The 15,006-nt window shown below is 33.2% G+C and overlaps 1 protein-coding gene across 1 annotated transcript in view; it reads left to right on the forward strand.

Annotated features, from left to right (window-relative positions):
* The window catches only part of LOC128985881 (soluble guanylate cyclase 88E-like), a 287,954-nt gene that overhangs the window by 126,342 nt on the left and 146,606 nt on the right, over positions 1–15,006 (forward strand). The window contains exon 4 of the mRNA XM_054405845.1: positions 8,892–9,070. Coding sequence (XP_054261820.1) covers positions 8,892–9,070 — 179 coding nt within the window. The remainder of the gene's footprint in view (positions 1–8,891; positions 9,071–15,006) is intronic.

A 15,006-nucleotide genomic window follows, 5' to 3' on the forward strand; every position in this document is an offset into this window, starting at 1 on the left:
TATGTCTTCTTTTTGTCCACCTTGAAAGTAGGGGGACATTTGTTTTGCCTCTCTGACGCTTTGGCATTTAAAAGCTAAAAAAAAATTAAAATTAAAAATGTAAGTAGGCCTACAACTATTTGTTACCTTTAACAATCATACCAATTATTTAAGATAGGGACGCCACTATGTGCGTATTTTAACCCAAATATGAATGAAGGATGAGTGTAGGATGAGTGGCGCGATCTTGTAGTCTTGTTAGTGACTAAGGCCGACATATTCCTTAGACACAGCTGTTAATTAATAGTCCAAACAGCTAATGGCAACTAAGGGGCCTATAGTTATAGTGGAATCAAAACCACATTCTTGCCTTGATATTAACGAATTAGTCTAATTATCAGGAGAGTACTGTAGATAGTTGTAGTACTCACTAGTGCGAACGTTAATCCACACCAGGGAGTATCGCATCCACAGTGCATGCCTAAAACTATCCACAATTCGTGACCTCCTAGAAGCTGGATCACAGGACGCCACGACGCCACCGTCCTAGTCATCCCTTTAAATGGCAAAATATGATTGGGACCTAATGAATAGAAATGTTGAAGAGTCCAAAGAAGACAGAGGAAAGAAATGTCTGTCTTTTGATTTAGAACAGACGCTGCCGCTACCCCGTATTCCAATGCCAGACCACGTCAGCTTGGCTGTTAGTTTATCAACGTTTATTAATTATGGAAAAATCAAAATTAGACCAAATAAAAGGACATTTTTGGCTATTTTTTATATTGTATATAAAAATCTACTAATTAAGTTTAAAAATTCAAATATAACCCCCATTATACATTATAATAAATATGTTTATAACAAGATTCTGAATAATTTTCCAAAATATGTTTGCAAAACCACCTTTAACTCAAAAGAAGCTTTTAGTAACTTGGTTTACCATTGCATAACACAATTGAGCAAGTTTATTTTTTCTGTGTTATTATTTTTGTTTCTGATAAGTTTTATAAATTTGCAGGTATTTTTTACGGTTTCACAATCAAATTCTGAACAGGTACAACAATTATATAACAGTTCCCGAATGGTATGTATCTTTCAAATAAAAAATTTACCCATGCACTTACATTACTTGTTAGTAAACACTAGTACTTAGGTCCTTACAATCCGCTTGAGCATAATCAAAAGTGCATGTCAGAAAGATTTTAATGTTTTTAATACCATATTTTATAACAAAGAGTAAAACATTAATCTTTTAAAGCCCTTTCAACTTACAAGAAAACACAAGTAATATTGTCATATATCAGTTGGATGTGTTTAAAAGTGATTCCAGATTGATTGTAAACCCTTAGTTTTCTTCCCTGATCCAATCCGTGTGTTGTGCAAAGCACTAAGAAAATTTATAGCAGATATTGCCAGCCCCAATACGTCGTAGTCTTAAATCACTTTATCGAAGAACAAGATTTATCTTTGTGTTACGGAACATATATAACAGCAATTATCCACGACCCATTTGGCTAGCTAGTGTTCTTCTTTGCTGGTATTTTATAGCTAATATAAAACAGATATTTCCAATATCCATACGTAGACGGTTAAATCACTTCGGAAAACGTGTAATTCAAGTTAATGTCACGTATCATGTTTAAAAGTACTTTAAGCGGGCTCAATGTGGTTGTATGCATGGCATTTTTAAATATTTTTTCAACCGTTACATAGTTATTTGTTGAGTTTGGAAGTATTTATTCTTTAATATTAAATAGGTTTTAGAAATATCTGTTAGAAATTATTAAAAAATCTTAATAGACATAAAGCATTACTAAATATCTCACCGACTCTCCTTTATAACTGCTAAGTTTGCAATCACTTTGTCATTTAATTTATAACCTTTCTTCATGATTTTCACGTCCATAATCAACTGAAGCTTTTATTGTTTGCATAAGAGTTGATCAAGTTGCATAAGAGTTGCATGTAAATGTTTTCAATGAGATCGCTCATCCTGCACAATGAACCTTTAGAAAACTTACGGTTTATGAACTAAAAAAATCTACTGTTCTGTTTAATGTTAAGGAGATTCTCTACTGCAAATAGTAAATCTTCTACATGCACCTTGTTTTTTTTTTATTTGTTTTTTTTTTACAGTGATAAACGAAATGTTTAGGAAAAGTAAGTTTGTTTTAAGAAAATTAATTTCGAAAGTAAAAAAAAAATCATTAATTATATATTTTTATGGTGGTTTTCTGGAAAAATAAAGTGAAATCCTGGAAAAATAAATATTCACAATCAAGATTTTATTTTGTAGGGCAAATAAAAGTCTACTAATAAAGTCTACGAAAAGTTTAGGAAAGATTATAAATGAAGTGATGTGACCAGAGACTTAAAATGTTAAAAATAGTTGAGTTGTCGCCTATGTTTTAAATTATCTTATTATTTATAGTTACTAGGGAGAGATAAACAAACAGAAAATAAGCTATTTTAGGCTTTCTAACAATACACTGGTTTAATTTATTTTGTACTGAACAATTGATTGTTACTTAAAAGGTATGTTGAATTAAAGCAATCATATTTTATTTTGTGTAAATTCTTTAGACTTTTGTTTCAGGTATTTCTCCTGTTATATATTAAGTTTGAGTTTAATACGAGGTTCTTTCCACTAAAATTGGTGACTCCGACGTGATTTGAATTCGAAAAATTATTCAATTAACAGGGGAAAACATTCTCCTGCAAACAAGACAAAGAAAGAAGATGATGACTACATAAAATACATTACTGAGTTACCAGCAGTTCCCTCTCACTACTGTAGCTCCAGTTCACAAAAGAAATACTTGCCTGTCGAGTTTGGAAACCTTACAAAACTCTACAAGTTTTATAAGGTAAATTGTTAGACAAATAATAGAAAGCCAGTGGGTGAGTGCGTTATTAGAAACAATTTTAATGTTGGTTTTCACCAACCTATTAAAGATAAGTGTGTATAGTGTGAGAAATCTAATAATACAGCCTCAGAAGAGCCGACTACATCACAAGAAAGAAGCATAAAACTTCATAATAAAACGAAGGACGTCATAAAAACAACGTTTAGCAGTGACCAGGATTATTCCGGTAAAATCTACTTTCGATCTTGATTAAACACACCACATGGAGAAACAACATGCTCCTTTATTACAATAGAAAATGATCATACTTGAACTTTACAGTCTATGAAAGCAACACTAAGAACGGCTATTGTTATCTTTGGGGAGAGTGTGGTGGTAAAAGAGGAGCAAATTAAATTTGCAGTATTCTTTTTAAGTATATCACTAATAAATGTAGATGACAGAGAAACTGTAAAAATATTATCCTTGTATTGTGACTCTTGTCCCGGACAAAACAAAAACAGACAAGTAACCACAATGGTTATTTTATGTTTTGAAAAAATTGTGAAACCTGGAGAGCATAACACTGACTTTCCTCCTAACCTGGAAACACAATGATGCCGGTAGATTCTGTGCATGCCTGCATTGAGCACCAGCTAAAGAATAAAATGGGGCTCCATCAGAGTGGGTAAAAATAGTAACTAAGCAAGAACAAGTCCAAAACCATACGTAATGGATGTGCACAAATGTTACCAAAAAGACAATAGAACATTAGTTTTGTGGGTGGCACACTGAATTTTGTGATTGATAAAAAAATCCAAAAACAAATTTGGCCCCCTAAACAAAAGAGTTTTAGTAGAAACAAAATTCTGGAGTAGGCCTACATGAAAATGATGATATTATTATTATCCAAAACTAGCTGTGTGCCCGTTCTACGCACGGGGATCTTAAAATAGTCAGTTGAAATCTTCTTATATTAAGAACAGCAGTTGGTTTGCATATTTTTAGATATGCTGGCAAAACTATTATATACAGGGTGTTGAAAATGTCTGGAACCAACATTATGTCTGGTGAGTGGTTAAAGAAAAACAACTGAAATTTTGTGTACGGATATACTATGGTTTTACCTATCTTTTGGTGCCTTATTTTACCACTTATAGGGAACGTCCTGTGGAGGATTCAGTAAAAAGTTTTAATGGAAGCAAATGGTAAATGATACATCATTTTAAAGGCCATTTTTTTCTGAGTAAGGAGCCACAAGTTTCATCTCAAAAGGACCACCCTAGCAAAAATGGCGACTGTTTGAAATTTAAAAAACCACTTATAGGGAACGGAACTTTTAAATTTCAAACAGTCGCCATTTTCGCTAGGGTGGTCCTTTTGAGATGAAACTTGTGGCTCCTTACTCAGAAAAAAATTGCCTTTAAAATGATGTATCATTTACCATATTAAAAACTTCTATTAAAACTTTTTACTGAATCCTCCACAGGACGTTCCCTATAAGTGGTAAAAATCTTCATAAGGCACCAAAAGATAGGTAAAACCATAGTATATCCGTACACAAAATATCAATTGTTTTTCTTTAACCACTCACCAGATATAATGTTGGTTCCAGACATTTTCAACACCCTGTATAAACCTTCGCAAATACAGTATCTGACAGTTTCAAGCCAAAACACATGCTTCGCAATTAAATGTCACCCGGTTCGTGTTAGTCCATAATATGTTAAATCCAATGATTAAACTAAAAAAGCTTCTTAGGCCTAGATCTCTGAGGCATATCCCTAAGGTAAGCCTATAGTTGAAAGTTACTTCCTACAATGGTTTAAAGTATTTAAAGTACTACCTCAACCTTACCATTTAACACTTTATTCGGGTTGACATTTTAATTATCAAGGTGCTCTTGTCCTTTTCGTGACACTGAGAAAAAAAGGACATAAATGCGTTACCAACAGACATACACACAAAAATACAGAACTTAATTAGAAAATTTGCTACGTTTTAAGCATTTGAAATTTGTATTAATGTCATCAAATTTTATTATACCAATCTATATTTACTTGGACCGAAGATGACCCGAAATGCTGTCGAAATGGCGTCTTACTATATGAAATGAAGTACTATAGACAATTTAGATTGGTAATTTATAATAAAAATTACCAAAATAGGCCACAAACTATTGATACATAAACAACGTAAATCATAAACAATTCATGATGGTTTGCTAAACAAATGTTTTACTTAAATGAGTTATCATTTTCTTAGCATAAACTAAAATTTTGAATCCAGACAGAAAAAGCAAAACTTATACAGTTAAGACATCAATTTAATTGAGTACGGCTATAATACGACTGTATAAATAAGGTGAACACCAACGATAACTAATTTGTAAATTACAGTGATGTTTTGGTACGTAAAAATGATTCTTGCTGCTACCAAAGGTTCTAAGGAAAAGAACCAGTACCAAAAACCAACGTTTACAGTTAAGAATTACATCCGACAAATTAAATGCGTTAATCAAGTCCCAAAGTTATTGATTTCTTGGTTTTGGATTTTCTCGTAAAAGATTATTGGCAATCAAAGTTATTTCCCATTAATCGCTTTATTCGTAAACAACTTTTAATGTAAAATTATTGGTGTCAGTTTGAAAAAAAATCAACCTCATACAAACAACTGTTTGTTATTTAATAGATTACGTAGGCCTATTTTCTCTAAACAATGATTCGTATATCTTTTAACATTAGAATGAAATGTGACAAAAATGACACAACACCGGGTTTTTGGACGATTGTAATATTTTATTTCTTAAGTAGGGAGGCCGTGTATTCTAGGGAAAATTACCGGTATCAAGGATCGTCGTCGAAAAGGTTGTTATGAATAATTGGGTAGGCGTAAGTACCCAAGAGATGGGCTATGAGCCTATTGGCTGTATGGTCCGGCGATTGCATCATACGGTGAGTAGGAAAAGAAAGTGACACATCGGAAAAGCAAGTTTAGCATAATCCATAAACCGTAAACCTCTGTTACAATCACCCACTGCAGTTGTGATTTTTTACTTTACACTTTACACAACCGCCATTGAAGCGCCGTCAATGAGTGGAATCCTTGTTAGTAAGCTATTGGCGACGATCATTAATAAATTCAAGTTTCCCAGCCCTATACAACACTGATTCAAGGTCTTCTTTCTGGTTATCAAAACTCAAGAACAATTTTACACACAAAGAATCTCTGGTTCCTGACCTGGATTATGCCTAGTTATTAATTATTTCATTTACGGTTACACTATATTATTCCACTTGCGATTAATTAAATCCGTTATGTAGGACAACGTTTTTAATGTCACTTGGATTTGATTTACCTTCAAAACGTGATCGGAAATGGTTGCGGTATTTGTAAACAACATTTGTAAACAACATTTGTAAACATATCAGTGACAGCTAGAAAAAATAATCTTGATCCGAACAGCTTTTCGTTATTTCATAGATCATTATGTGATAAAAATTGGACGAAAACTTGACAAAAATCGCACAAAACTGCATTTTTGAACGTCCGTAATTTTATTTACTAAGTAGTGAGGCCATGTTTTAATGACTAAAGACACTCTCGCCAATCCAGTGAATACATTAAAATGACTTGGATCTTTATAGGTACTCTCGTTTTCCTGGAGAAGATTGCGTAAAATGCCATCTTGAGTGTTACAGAAAGACAGACAGACAGAAATTTAGATGAGACTTGTTTCGGCTTCTTTAATGTATAAAACGTTAAAATAACCTACAAATTTATGATTCTGAGCAATGTACAGACAAAACTCAAATTTTATTTATATAGATTGCAGGAATCTTATGATTAACAAAGGAGAAGAATGGATTACAGTTTAGAACGAGCTGCATGACGATCCAACTAAGAGAATTGCTTAAATGAAAATCAAGAAAAACTGCGGTCAAGCACAGATGCCTGCACACCACAACCCATCTATCCAACCCAGCATAGCAAGTATAAAGATTTCAATGATCTTTGCAAGAAGCGAATCATTCCAGCGAGTTACCTTGAAGAATATAAAACCATGCCGTCAAGTTCCACAGTTCGAGATGAACTGCCCGAAACGGATGAGGAACACAACGCAGAACAGCCTTAATTTTCTTTTAACCATGGATTCTTTCTAGAACTAGCCTAGGCCTACTTATCTTATTTTAGACATTGTATGATATTTGTCAACAATTTAAAACATTCAGGTAGACCAGGTTATATCAACAAGTTGTGCTTAACAATAAAATATAATATTTAGATGACTAGGGCTGCATTTAAGTACTTTTTGTTGTTTATAAACTAATGTCCATGAATGAATTTTTGTATTACAGTATATTAAGAAATCTGAATTCCTTGACGTTTTATTCTGTTTAAATGACGTGTCACAACTTTTAATTTTGATGTAGTATGTAACAAGGTAGTATGTTTTTCATATAAACTATTTTATTTTTCTTTAATAAAAATGTTATTATCACAATTTTATTGTATTTATCATTGATTTTTGTTAGGTTATTACTTAAACGCTCCTAATAACAATAAATTATTCCTCGAATAAGTTAATTCATTTACATTTTCTTTTTTGGTAAAAAATGTTTACCCAATATTCAACTATTTGACAAAAGAACATTTTATTAAGTTTGCCAAAAAGGTGTAACCATCAACATTGTGGATTACTCCCTCTTAAATAACCACATCATAAGTCTTCCAAAAGGGCATAACCCCCAAAATGAGGGTTACACCCTTCTTCACTAGATGACATTATGTTTTGGCAAAACGATGTAATCCACACATGGGTTTAAAAGTTTAAAGTCTGTTAATTTATTTTTTATTCTATGAAAGGGAGGCATTATAAAACCTTTAGAGGAGATACCTAGGTTTCTTAATACAGTGATAACGCTAATCAAAGTTTAAAATATTGTCTTTTTTAATGAGAAAATAGGCAGGTCAAAAGTGTTTCCCCTCCCTTGTAAAATATCCACAATAATGTTTTCTGAAATCACAGAACGAAAGAAAAACACACAAAAGATATTTTATAGAAAACTAATAAAACACACTTAGCGTACGATATAGAACCCTGAGTTTGCCTAAAAGCTTCCTCCTCTATGAGTTAGTCCTTCGTTTTGGATTAGTTTCCTTTCTTCCTCCAGTAGATGGGATTTTTCTGAGTTTTTTTACGATACTCTATAAACTTCAATACTTTTCCCACCTCTGAAAGGTCAAGTCACTTTTTGTCTAAGCGTTTTGCTATTTTAGATGTGGCAACTGCAAGGCTAATTCCACATATGGCTCGAATGGTGTACATTTATTACAACCAGTGTTGACATAAATTTACATCCAAAGGAATAATAAAATAACGCGAAAAACTGTATTTTTTGTTAATAATTCATAAATTTTTAGTTGAGCCTCCGAGCTACATTGAAGGTGACATGAGTAGAATTTAGTATAGTGTAATAGATTTTTTCCCAAAATTGATCTGTATGAACATACGTATTCATATGCCTTTCTTTCGATTTAATTCCCTTTTGTATGTACTTGAGAATATAAATTTGTATTTATTATATTTCTCTTCTACATTTTCCCTCTATACATGGTTCATACCAGTATTGTTTCTCATTAAACAGATCGTTTATTTTTAAATATGTCCAGTTTTTTCTGTCTATTTAGGCTAATCATCGATAATGACTGTTTAGAATTTAGATTGTCTTAAAATTGCACTTAATTTACATTTGTATGTTTGGGAAATCCTTTTATATGTTACTAATTAAGTGAGTGTCAGATTCTATTGTTACACTAAAATAGGGGACACACTATGATTTCTTCACTGGGTATATGTAAAAGACAAGTGTAATAAAATGGAGAGGGTTCTATGCAGCTTTGTTACTATGACTAGCTGTTTAGCCGAACATTTTGACTCAAGCCAATAATCATGTCCAGTTTCCAGCCAACCCCTCGCCGTATTGTCTTCCTAAAGATTGACTATATCGAGTCGATTCCTCGGCAACGTAGTTTCTTCAATGCTACAAGATTCACTTGTTTCAGGACTGGACAACCTTCACGAGTACCTCAAGTTCTCATATCCTCGCATGAGAGCCCCGTCGTTCATATGTGAGAACGAGACGCGCCAAGGTCTAACGCTGCACTACCGCAGCAAGCGGAGAGGCTTCGTCTACTACACCATGGGGCAGATACGTGAGGTCGCCAGACACTTCTATCATAAGGTATGGAAAGTAAATTTACTTTCCGTAAATTTAATAACAGGTACAATGCTGATCAAGAAGTTAATCATAAGGTGTGTATCTCATTTTAACTGTGTATCTCATTTTACTGTAATGGGTTTTATGGATTGTAACTGTTAAAACCCATATCTTGCAACGTCGAAAATATAGGTTTTTGGCTGGACCTAAAATAAATAATAACCCATATTTATATTAAGATGGACAATTGGATCGGCAACTGGGTTCCGAAATTGTTAATCGTAAGCCATTTAATTGTAAGTTGGAGGGTTTTCTTCATGTTTTCCCTTATTGTCTACGCCTGTGGCATTGTCATATGAGGTACACAAATGTTTTCAGGGCAAGTGGTTCCGACCCATATGTTTTTGAATGTTTATGGAATTGAACCCGCCCCTCTCGTAACGAAGATTGGTACTTGTATAGCAATATATGCATTTAAATATGTAATATTCCACTGATATGAGATCGATTCAGGAACGGAAACCGTTAATAATTATAATCAAAGGAGAAGTAAGTAAGATGGGGTTGACAGAGTGCTTTATACTCTTTGGTGTCGTAATTGCCCTCGGCTTGGTAATTGTAATCTTCAGTGACTAGTATCATCAGCAAGATTAAATGTTTAAGACTTAATATTATCAGCCAGCTAAACGATAGTACCAAAGGCTTGATCCCCATTCCGTGTTAGGTGATTTTTTAGGAAAGAGTATTACCAATTACATTAGAGTGTAAAGTACGAACCCTTAGAAATCTTCCTGCCTTTAATATTTTGAGTGGCATTGGCGTGCTCTATTGTTGTAACAACAAAATGTATTGGCCCACAAGACCAAACGATAAGTTTGTGTCGTGCTTTAACGCATTCAATTAGTCTTAGTACAGCTTAGTACAAAGAAGAAATAAAAAGCTTAATACATTTGCCGTAACTCATGCGAAAGGCAATCTGTTTTAGTGATATTTTCTACGCTGGGAATTTTACAAAGAAAATTAATCCTAACTACAAAAAGTCAAGTATTTGAAAAAATCCATCAACATTCTAGTCGTACAAATGATCTCTTGATCGAATATAACGCAAGAATTCCCATAGCCGCTCAACGTTGCATAAACCGTATGTACTGTAATATTAATAAAATAAAATAAAACATTATAACCCTCTACACCTGTTTTTGCTGAATGATGCACTTCTAAACTTGGGTTAATGTCATTATATAATTTGATATTTTCCACACTCTTGTTAACCATTTATTTATACACTCAAATTTAAGCTTGAAATGATAACCTGAACTGACTTAAGTTCTTACCCGAATAGCTGGATGCTAAGAGTATTACAAAGAATTGTCTTTATTGTACGTAAACTATACGAAAACAAAAAGAAATACCTTCAAAAGTTTTATTTAAGACATTTATCTATAGTTTTCTTAATCCATTCACATTTTTTTCTAATACATTTTAAGTTGTTAAAACCTATTAATTTTCTTTCATTTCTATATGGGTAGTTCATACCTCTAAAGTATTAAATACACTGTAATCATGTAGTTTTAATACAATTGCAAAGCACCGCCACATATGTTTATTGTTAAATCAATTGACAGTTTAAAAAAATAACCATCCCTTTTTTGTTAATAATAAAATTAAATTAGCTGTTGGTTAAAAAAGGTTATTGAAATTAAATAGGATTAAATTAACTCGGAAATCTATATTAGCCAGAAAATAAGTATTTTTATATGACCTTTATGTACATTATAAGCGGATATCCCAGAGTGAAGCGCGATGCAGTAACGATGACGCCTATGTAACGGGATCAGATTAGACTAATGCGCTGCTGATAAAGCATGTTACGTTCAGCTGAAACATTTTGCCTGCATCATCACCCTTATCTTTTAATTGCCTACAAAAACAGTTCAAACTCAGAAGCCTGTGTATCTGTCAAGTGCACACAAACTACATAAACTTTTAGAGCGATTGATTTACGTATTACATAAAAATGGGGAGCATTTTCATTTTGAAATACTCTTGAATCAAATAAGCTAAGATTATGCACAAGATAATGTACTTGCCTTAGATTGCTGCCCTAGTTTTAAATGTTGTAAGCTTTCACAAAACTTAGGTAGAGCTTATGCAAGTGTATATCTGTTATAATCTGGCTGAAATATTTAGGCGGTTTAAGGGGAATTTTACATATATCCCCCTCTCCACTTATTTGTCTAATAGCCTCTCCAGCTGATAACGCTTTGTTAGCAAATGTCAAAACAAATGAGTAATCATTTGTTGATGTTTTTGTGTGGTTTGGTTTCTGTATACTTAAGTAATACAGTGTGATTTGAAATGGCAACTAAAGCTCCAGATATTTCAGTACAGACTAAAAAAATAGTGTTTAGTGTTTATCAAAACCTAAAGGATATAGTTAAGACCCATCCAAATGTTACAGTATTGGAATTATTCTCAAACACACAACAAGCTACTGCAGATGCATGCTCATTGTCACTTCGAAGTATTCAAAGAATTACCGCAGAAGGAAACAAAAATCCTATACATAATAATTGTAGGAACCAATTTCTATCATCTACAAAAAAGAAGCCTCATAAAAAGTGGATTACAGGCCTTGACGGCTTTGACAGAGATGTCGTGCGACGTACTGTATTAGAGTTCTATGATCGAGGAGAATATGTGACCTGTGATAAACTGAAGAATGTTTTAAGAGATAAAATCGGGTTTAGAGGGGGGCGAGACTCTATGCGGAAGGTTTTTAAAAAAATGTGGGTTCACATTTAAGAAGTGTAATGATGGTAGGCGTTTTTTAATGGAAAGAGACGACATAGTAACAGCAAGATTAGAACTCCTCCGAAAAATGCATGACTTAAGAGAAGATCCACTACAGCGGCCTATAGTTTACCTGGATGAAACCTGGATTAACCAAAATCATTCAAAGAAATACATTTGGCAACATTCGTCAAACGAAGGTGGTTTGCGTGTCCCAATCGGTAAAGGTTCGAGATTAATCATTGTTCACGCCGGATCAGCAAAGCACGGTTTCATTGAAGGAGCTGAGCTGGTGTTTCAGTCCAAATGTACAGGTGACTACCACAAGGAAATGAACCACGAAGTTTTCACAGAATGGTTTGTAGATATGTTGAAACTCTTAGATGAGGGGTGTATTGTTGTTATGGACAATGCCAGCTATCACTCAAAACTGAAAGAAAAAATTCCCTCTTCAAAGACTAAAAAAAAGGACATTACAGAATGGCTAACCAGCAAAGGGATACCTCACAACCCGAGACACACTGTCAGAGAATTATTAAACATCGTCAGAAGTCACAGAAAGGAATATAAAAGATTCGAAATCGATGACATTGCTCTGTGGATGGGGCATGAAGTGGTGAGACTTCCCCCGTACCATTGTCAGTACAACCCTATAGAATTGATTTGGTCACAGGTGAAAGGGGAGGTGGCAGAGCAAAACAAAACTTTTAAGATTAAAGATGTGAGAAATTTACTGGAAGAGTCTATTAAACGTGTTACCGTTGAAGATTGGAAAAACTGCGTGCGACACAGTGAGAATATTCAGAAAGAGGACTTTTTAAAGGAAATAGGCATCCGTGATGACAACTTCCAGCGTATCGTAGTTGATCTCCAGAACGACACAACTGACAGCGACAGTACCGATGACATTGATATGGAGAGCACAGACGGAATCGAATTCTAACAATATTGAAAACCGTGGCAATCAAAGGGTTAATATTGATTGTAGAATAATAATGTAAATGTTGTTATAATATACCAACATCAACGACTTTAATGACTAATAATGTTATATTAGAAATTAATTATTTTGTTTAGTTACTATTTTAATTAAATTATTTTTAATACTGCTAATGAAAATATTATTCTAATTTAGCTTTGATAGCTTTTAAATTTGAGCTGTAACCTTTTGATCTTTTAATTTTATTTTTTTAATATTGCTCAAATTGAGCAGTTTACAACGCCGAAAAAATACAGACTCGCTGTAACAAATCTGCGGGATCGCTTTCAAAGCGATCTTTTGAAAACGTAACACTGATTCGCTCACTTATAAATACGTAAGTCCACGGGCTCACTTTTCCAATCCATGAGCAGAAATGAACCTTTGAGCTCGTTATTGGTTGTATAGTGGTGTTTATAGGTGATTATAGCTCGATTGAAAATAGAAAAGTGGATATATATCCACTTTTCTGTCGAGCAGGTAAAAAGAATAAATAACAACTTTTTTTAATGGTGATGGATCTCTATAAGTCTTTAGTTACTCAGTGATCTAGTCACTGGGAGAAAAATGCTCCGTCAGAAACCTAGTACGTCACGGACTCCTTTTGCGTACTGGACGTTTGTGATAGGCGTCATTGCGTCCATTTATTTGTTTGTTAAATTCAAGTTCAGGTTATTTATCTGTATATTTAACCTATATTTTGTTATAAAAAGAGCTATATTTTTTAAGTGTTACAGTAATTTAGTTAGTTTTTTTTATGGTTTTCTTAACTGTGTATGCTATACTAAACAAACTTTTAAATCAAGACGAATTTGATAACATTTTTCGCGTCACATATAATAGCTACAAACACAGATTTCAGTGCCTAAATTTAGAAATTTTAGTATTGAATACCCCCTAGGCCCCCAGGATATAATTTGAAAATCAGCCTTTTCCAATCAAAAAACGTCTAATTCCAACCATGTATAAGGCCTGTATGAATTAGGTAAAAATGACAAATAGAAGTGGTTTGTTTACGTCTTATACATAACAGCAAACAGCTGTCTTGGTCAGTTCCAGTGGAGGGGATAAGAGTTCTTCCCCTTAAACCGCCTAAATATTTCAGCCAGATTATAGTTGCCATGACAGTGCAAAGAAAGTTTCTATGCTTTGTGGTTGACTTGCTTTGTTGACTTCTCAGTTAAGTGATTAGTAACTTACTCTAACACATTGGATGAAACTAAAAGATGATAATTCTAGAAAACTGAGTTAATCATTTAAGTTACTCATCTTTTAAACGTCAGCAAACCTAGTAAGACCGACTTTATTACAATTTCACATTATTTAACCAGGATTTCTGAACACCTATTCCTTTTTCAATATCAGGGGTTTACTTTAAACCTTCAGAGTTCTAAGGTGGGGATTTAGATGTGAATTATTTCCTGGGAACTAATTAAAAAACTAATTATTACAATTGCTGTAAGTTTCTCGAAACCAGATATTTTTACTTTGATAAATAGGCTAAAATGAATAGAATGTGTAGAATAGAATCAATTTAACGTTAAACAACCACACTAGACCTGTGTGATCACATTAAAATTTAATGCAATTAAACAGTGGAAAGCGTTCATAATTACGCAGCATCAAATATTCGTACGGTTAATCCTGTATTGACTTTCAGTCAATTTTGCAATAAATATTAAAACAAACAATTGAACACGTTTTATTAATGTGCATAATGTTGTTTGCGAACAAAATATTTATAACTAACCAATATCCTAAAATATTTGTCCTAGTATTAGTTGATGTAAAAACTCTATGATCTCTTTATAGTACAGGTAAAATAATACAAAAAACACTACCAATAAAAAAAATGGTCCGTCGATGACACTTGGAAAACAAACATTTGTTGAATTTGTTTGTCATAAGAATGAATAATGTAAAGAGTTATATCTTGTTTACTTTTGTTCAGTTGAAGAAATACAGTCCACAAAGAATTATTATCTAGTTTTTCTCTAGTCTACTATAATTATAGTAGACTAGTTAATACCATATGTCTATTACATTCAATTGTTGCGGCGACTACTGTAATAATGGCAACGGGTTGTTATCAGCTGATTCATTATTGGGAAATAAAGAAAAAACTATCTTGTCACAATATTCACCATTTAGTTCTTTAGTTTTTTATTGTACATTGAACATTAAACTC

Source organism: Macrosteles quadrilineatus, unplaced genomic scaffold (genome assembly GCF_028750875.1).
Source record: "Macrosteles quadrilineatus isolate MER2022 unplaced genomic scaffold, UCM_ALF_1.0 Scaffold_2__2_contigs__length_208266976, whole genome shotgun sequence".
Lineage (NCBI taxonomy): Eukaryota > Metazoa > Arthropoda > Insecta > Hemiptera > Cicadellidae > Macrosteles > Macrosteles quadrilineatus.